Source organism: Cicer arietinum, chromosome 2, assembly GCF_000331145.2.
Source record: "Cicer arietinum cultivar CDC Frontier isolate Library 1 chromosome 2, Cicar.CDCFrontier_v2.0, whole genome shotgun sequence".
NCBI classification, from domain to species: domain Eukaryota; kingdom Viridiplantae; phylum Streptophyta; class Magnoliopsida; order Fabales; family Fabaceae; genus Cicer; species Cicer arietinum.
This window is the reverse complement of record NC_021161.2, coordinates 45838494-45845916: the sequence shown is the minus strand read 5'-3', so window position 1 is coordinate 45845916 and position 7423 is coordinate 45838494. Positions and strand designations below refer to the sequence as shown.

General features: G+C 30.5%; 1 protein-coding gene across 1 annotated transcript; it reads left to right on the top strand.

Moving 5' to 3' along the window:
* The first annotated feature begins 339 nt into the window (after window positions 1-339).
* LOC101497480 (large ribosomal subunit protein uL10-like) lies at window positions 340-2828 on the top strand. Its single transcript, XM_004490910.3, has 5 exons — window positions 340-767; window positions 1009-1077; window positions 1867-1965; window positions 2041-2433; window positions 2522-2828. Exons 1-5 carry the CDS (start codon window positions 510-512, stop codon window positions 2666-2668), a joined length of 966 nt encoding a protein of 321 aa, XP_004490967.1. The 5' UTR covers window positions 340-509; the 3' UTR covers window positions 2669-2828.
* Window positions 2829-7423: the final 4595 nt, after the last annotated feature.

Sequence of the window (7423 nt, the reverse complement as noted above, 5' to 3'; positions counted from 1 at the left end):
AATTTAATTAAGGACATATTATTTAATAAAATCTAATTTTTTTTATTATACTTTATTTACCTTACAATTTTAAATTTCGAAATATATATTAAAAAAAAAACTTGCATAAAAATTACATAAAATTATATGCTTTTTTTGAATCCATGCCTTCGGATTGATATTTAAGATAAAGATAGTAGCGCCCCATTAGATTTCAGTTTAAAGCCTAATACCTATTTTGGGCCTTATGGGCTAGTATTGGTTGTTCCTTGACAAAAAAGCCCGTTATCTAACACAAAAGTCAAAACCCTAAATTTTGTCTTCTTCCTATCGCTACTATATAAATCTCTTCATCAATTTTCATTTCTAGGGTTTCCTGTTTCAATTTGTCAACTCGCACACTCCTCTCCAACAAACCTTCTCTGAAACAGGAGGTTAAAGAGACGGCAACCGTTTGCTGTCCGCCTTGACGTCACACTTCCGTCTTGGCCCTCAATTTTGCTAAACAAACTCATTCATCATCATCTTCAATGGCGCCAAAACCAACCAAAGCTGAGAAGAAGATCGCTTACGATTCCAAATTATGCCAACTTCTAGAAGAGTATTCTCAGATTCTTGTTGTTCATGCTGATAATGTTGGTTCTAACCAGCTTCAGAGTATTCGTAGCGGTTTACGTGGTGATTCGGTTGTTCTTATGGGTAAGAACACCATGATGAAGAGATCTATTAGAATGCACGCTGAGAAAACTGGAAACAATGTTTATCTCAACCTTATCCCTCTTCTTGTTGTAAGTTTTCAACTCTTTTTGATTTTCAGTATGTTGTTGTTATTTGAACATTGGATGAATATTTGGTAGTTTAATTTTAGTGCTTATCCTAGATATAGCTTAAATTTTTGTTTTGATTTTTAGATGTAATATTTTTATAATGAAATTTATTTTCTTAGTTATTAAGTGATTATATTCGATTAAGAGTAGTTATTGATATTGAGGTATTGGGATTTATATAATCTTGCGTTAATTGAAACAGGGAAATGTTGGTTTGATTTTCACCAAAGGTGACTTGAAGGAGGTTAGCGAAGAAGTTGCCAAGTACAAGGTGAAGTCACTTTTTCATAGTTTTTATATGTAATGTTATTTATTGTACCATATAAAATATCTGTGTTACATTAATGTTGCTTCGTTGTGGTTTGTTAATTGAATAATGACAGGCAAGTTGCAAATAGATTTGAATGTGTTTGAATGAGTTTTGTCAAATGATTTTGAATAAACAAATATAAATATTTTGATTGAAATTGCCATTTTTGTAATGTAATTCCTTGATGGGTTTATTTTCTATTCAAACAATTTTGAAGTATATCTGATTAAAATTTCGTTCAAGGTATAATGTAATTTGAGTTCAGATGTATTTTCTCTGCAAACAAGATTGAAGTTAACCTAAGTTACTTCTTCAAGTCAATCTTAAAGTGTTTTTGTATCACTAATAGTCTAAGGCAAATGCAACTCTGCGCGAAACATATGATCTTGTCTAGAAATTGTGTAATTCAGTTACTTTATCTAAGCACGTAGATATCTGTAACTAATGAGATCCAGTCAATCACAGTTTGTAGTACCATTTATTACTGTAGTGTTTCATGAAAACATATGGTTGTATAATGAATGTAAATCACATGCATGGATGATAGTTGCAAGTTTGTGCTCTTTAATATTATACTGTTATATTGTTTTACACTATCTTTTGTAATCCTCTCTACTTAATAAAAGATGGTTTCTGTAATTTGGGTTTTCTGGCCTGTTGTTCAACACTAATCCGATGCTTTACAATCCTATTAACTTTAGATTTGCTTGGTAATGTTATTAATTTAATGACTTTTTTTAATCTAATTAGGTTGGAGCTCCTGCTCGTGTTGGTTTGGTTGCTCCAATTGATGTTGTTGTTCCTCCTGGCAACACTGGGCTCGACCCCTCCCAGACCTCTTTCTTCCAGGTTTGTTCCCATGTTCTGTTGGATTTTGGATATAATAATGTTGATGTCATGCTAATGTTTATTTCCCAACTTTAGGTGCTCAACATTCCTACTAAGATTAACAAGGGTACTGTTGAAATCATTACCCCTGTTGAACTCATCAAGAAGGGAGACAAGGTTGGTTCGTCAGAAGCTGCATTGCTTGCCAAGCTAGGCATAAGGCCCTTTTCATATGGTCTTGTGGTGCTTTCTGTTTATGATAATGGTTCGGTATTTACCCCCGAGGTTCTTGATCTCACTGAGGATGCTCTCATTGAGAAGTTTGCTATTGGTGTCTCAATGGTGACTTCACTTTCGTTGGCCATCTCATACCCAACACTTGCTGCTGCTCCTCACATGTTTGTTAATGCCTACAAGAATGTTCTTGCTGTCGCAGTTGCAACAGAATATTCTTTCCCTGAAGCCGACAAGGTCAAGGAGTTCCTTAAGGTAATTGCTTGGAAATTTTAATCATCTCACTATTTGAGAACAATCTGTTAATTCTGTATTTCTTATACATCAATATTGTTCAATGCAGGACCCAAGCAAGTTTGCTGTAGCTGCAGTTGCTACCCCAGCTGCTGATTCTGGTGCTGCCCCTGCTGCTGCTGCCAAGGAGGAGGAGAAGAAGGATGAGCCCGCCGAAGAATCTGATGATGACATGGGTTTCAGTTTGTTTGATTAAATACTTTTAATTTATTATAATTGTACTTCTAATTTTGTTGTGTTTGATTTGATGAACCATTTCTTTATTTTAGTAAAATTTAGTTTCTTCGTTTTCTTTCTTTTTTGTATTTTACATTCCGACTCCTTTTGGGTAATGTTAAATTTTCTTTTTATGTTTATGTTTGCTCAGCTTTTGATTTTGCATCGCAGTTACCATGTTCTACCTTGGCATCTAATTCAACTATTTATTAAATTGAAATTTGTTGTGTTCTTCCCACTTTTTCATAATTTTAAGGATTTATTTTCATTAATAAATCTCTTCAAATTTTAAATCTATTGTGAAATGCTACAAGTTTTGAATGATTCACGTGATCTTATATATGGCGGCATCTATCGTTGTACCTCAGTTTTGTGGTAATTGTGCTAAGAACCTTAGTCAGTTTCACTGAATTCATGTTTGTATTTATTTGAGGGACTGTATTATCCTTTTAGTTAATTAAAATGACATGTTAACAGTGAGGTAATAACAAGGTGATAAAAAGGAATCTTGAGTTTTAAAAAAGAAGATTGAATTGAAGCAGGACCAAACATATCTTCAGTTTTTTTTCTCCTATAAATAAATCTTTAAAGTGTTATAAATTACGTATTTAAGAAATTGATATGAGATTGGGTAGACTTATGAGTTTGAAAATGAATGAGATGAAAAATATGACAAAAGGTAACTTGTTTTTTGTGTGTAGAAATTAAGAGAATATAGTTAAAGGACCAAATTGAATGGGCTTAATATATGTTAAGGGACAGTACAAATGCTATTAATCTCTTTAAAACTCATTCAAAATTCAAGATTCAAATACATTGAAATAAAATATCATTTTATTAGAGATCTAAACACAAAAAAGAAGTTGAATTAATTGTTGTTTGCACTAAAAAGCAACTTGGTGTTATATTTACTAAAGTTCTTATTGAAGAGAATTTTAATTTCATCAAAGAAAAATTAAAAATAATTAAAAAAAAAGTATTTCTTTTTTCTGCAAAAACCTTTTCTTTTCTATTGTGTTCTTCTATCCTTTTTCACAGAATAATGACTCGCACCAGAGCTTTCGGTAGAAAAAACTCAAATCCCATATCTCCATCTCGATCACCATCTCCATCTCCACCACCAAGACCTATATCTCCATCTCGATCACCATATCCATCTCCACCACCAAGACCTACACCCTCAGAAAAATCTTCATCAGAAAAGACCTTTTTTTATTATATTCTGAAGCAAGTCAACAACTCATCTTACTTTCTCCTCTCTCAACTGTAATGTCGCCCCTTTACCAATGTAACCCTCCCACCACCAACCAAGTGCCCCATTATCTCTGACGAAGATTCTGAATCAATCTCACCAACAAAAGTCCCACAACAATCTTCAAAACGAACTTCTAAACCTTCTCAAATTCATCCTCCATTCTTTATCAAATTTGGGCAAAATGAAAACTCAAAAACCCTAAACAACATTCCCCCAAAAACAAAAACCCATAAACGTTCTCCAATAAAATTCATTTCATCAGAACAGTCTCCACCTAAACTCATATTACGAGAACAATCTTCATCTAAAACTCAACCAACACAAAAAAACATCTTCCAAAATTTTAGTTCCTCCTATACTATCTTCTAAGTACCAAAAAGTTTTCCAAGACAAACGGGTAAAACGACCCATTGGCATTGGTAGAGTTTTTATGTTTGATAATCTTCAGTGTGAAGGTACTTCAATCAAACATCATACTGATGCTCTTGGTTGGTGAGACTTTCTCCAAATATCATATTCATTTTATCCTGAGGTTGTTAGAGCATTCTAATAAATCCCTTCTTGTCTCTAATCGAAAAGGCGTATAAATCCCTTCTTGTCTCTAATCGAAAAGGCGTATAAATCCCTTCTTGTCTCTAATCTAAAAGGCGTATAAATCCATATCACCCCTGCCATTCTCACTGAGATCCTACAGTTACCCTCTGAAGGACCAACAGTTTTTGGGAAAGATTGGTATTTCGCTCTAAACATGAACAAATATTTGGCCTTTCAAGAATTGTTTATCCTTAGTTCCACTTGTATTATTTGAAGATAAATATTAACAAAATAACACAAGATCATTATGGAAAAACGAAGATCATTCTAGTTTATTAAAACCAAAAGTATGGAAAAACAAAGATTATTCTGGTTTATTAAAAACAGAAGTCTGAAAAAACGAAAATCATTATGGATTACGAAAATACCAAACTTATTTACACATGATCACTCGAGACATATCTATTTTGAGATTAAGAGAGGCAAATCAAAAACATCAAAAACCACAACAAGATCAATCTCCAGATTGATGATCTCCAGATTGATGGTTGAAGAAACAGGAACAACCATAACAGAAATGATAAGACACTTCTACTGCATCTCTTTAAAAAACAGCTTACGTAGAATGCAAAAAAAGACTAACACCTAAAAGATGTAAAAAAACTCTCAGTCCAACACTTTTTTTAAACAGAAATGAAGAACAATATGGTTATAAAGCATAAACGTTCTTGTTAATTTACAACACTTATCTATTAAAATTAAAAATGTACAACTGGATATCTAACGACTATATGAATTGTCGTCAGCCTTCATCAAACATATAAAAGAAACCTCAAGATCAAGGAAACAACAAGAGTTTGAAGTGAAAGAAATCAATCACTTAAACAATCACACTTGACAATTTTAAACTATTCAATTAAGCAAAAGCTCCAATTCTTTTTCACTAGATTCAATAATTTATTTGCTGAGTATCAAAACTAAAAAAAGTGTTGAGTGTATTCTGATCCATCAATCCTCTTAAAATTATTTCATTTGGAATTCAAGACAATATTGATAAAGATAGTTTGAGTGTATTGTGAAAATCCTTTGTGATTAAAAAGTGACTTGTAAAAACCCTTTATGGGATGAAAGGTAAACATTGGAAATTCATTCAAAGTCGAAAGGTTAAACATTGTAAGTGATCAAGATTGATCATGAAAATTAGTGTGAAAAGCAAGAACATTCTTGTTTGAGCAAATTAGCGAAAAAAATCACAAATTGTGAGGACTGGACGTAGCTCATCTTGGGTGAACCAATATACGTTACTGTGTGATTCTCTTTATCTTATTTTTATTTATTTCTTACTCACTAAGCACATATCACGTAGGGATAATTTCATTTGATTTCATTAACCAAGAATGTTCTCCTTTTGTTGTGTTTGAAACTAAGATTATTCTTGAATTAGCTAAACTTAAAAACAAGAATTAATTTTAAAAAGGGGAATCACAAATTCAAACCCCATTCTCTTGTAATTGACATTGCCATTTGAAACCAAATTAAATTTACACCGTTAAATTTGAAAAAAAATTAACAAAAATAAAAATTAAGAAAAGAAATACTAAATTATATGAACCAAACATATATTTAAGTTTATTTTATAAGCACAATATTATTCCTAAATAAATGTGTTATCTTATATGATTTTTAAATATAATTATGATTATTTCATGTTATTCTATAATAAATAAAAGCTTACATTTACACGTAATTTTGGTTGCTAAGAGGGCAAAACAAGTGCAATCTAATCGTTGATGATAGCCAATTATATGTTTCACAAAGTTATATTTTTGGTTTAACAAATTTATAATATTTTTTTTAGAGTTTATAATATGTTGTGTAAGATTTTATTTCAAGAACGGTTAAATTTATAGTGTTTCATATATTTTCTAATTTTTATTTTCATTATCATAATTAAAAATATATTTTATTTTATATTTATTAGTTAATTAAATCATTAATTTTTAATTCAATCAATCAGTTTATTTATTTAAAGTAGTTTATCTGTTATTTGATATTCACCATAAATTTATCCACTATCAAATGATTTCTTAGTCATCTACTATTATTTTAACAATAAGAATCTAAAACTAAAATAAAATTGTGAAAAATAGAACTATTTAGGTGAACACTAATCTCTTGAGATATTTATATCAAATGTTTTACATATTTTAATTACCTCTATTTTTGACATTATTTTTATAAAAGACATTATGAAAAATGGTAACCTTTGTTTATTTTTGGGCCAAATGAACTAGTATCAGTTGTTTTTTAGTTTCGAAAACTGTTTCAAAATCAATTTATGTTACCAAAGATATTATTATGTTGAGTCGTAGAATAGATCGCTCTCTTTAAAATATTTCGCTCTAAAAGGATAATGATAATTGGACCATTAAAAATTCAATTGGACTACGACCTAAAAACCTGTATCAAATCGACGTGACTACGACATAAAAATCACTAAAAAATGTGGCATCAAGCAAGAGAAAAGAAAAAATTAGAAAATACATTTTACTTTAGTGTACTTTTTAAACGAATTTAACACTATTTATATAATAATTAAAGCAAAACCACAAATATTAACTATCGTATGTGAGACTTAAATATTTATAAATATAAAAACTACTCAATATATGATAATTTTCAAATGTAGAATTTTAATAAATTTTTAAATTCACATTCTAACATACTCAATTTTCGAACATCTATCCAATAAATTTCAGAATATAAAAAAAAAAAAAAAACTCAGCATAAAAAGTAGACAGATTTGATGGTTTTTCAGAATCGATGCATTTGGACTGATATTGAAGGTAAGGAATGTTGCGCCCCAATTAAATTTCAGTTTAAAGCCTATTAACTATTTTGGGCCTTATGGGCTAGTATGGTTGCTTCTTGACAAAAAAACCCATT

Excerpts from the sequence above, each read along its gene's own strand:
- LOC101497480 (XM_004490910.3), top strand. The coding sequence starts at position 510 with ATGGCGCCAAAACCAACCAAAGCTGAGAAGAAGATCGCTTACGATTCC. Across the intron at positions 1,966-2,040 it reads CCCAGACCTCTTTCTTCCAG|GTGCTCAACATTCCTACTAA; the intron begins GTTTGTTCCCAT and ends TCCCAACTTTAG. Across the intron at positions 2,434-2,521 it reads AGGTCAAGGAGTTCCTTAAG|GACCCAAGCAAGTTTGCTGT; the intron begins GTAATTGCTTGG and ends TGTTCAATGCAG.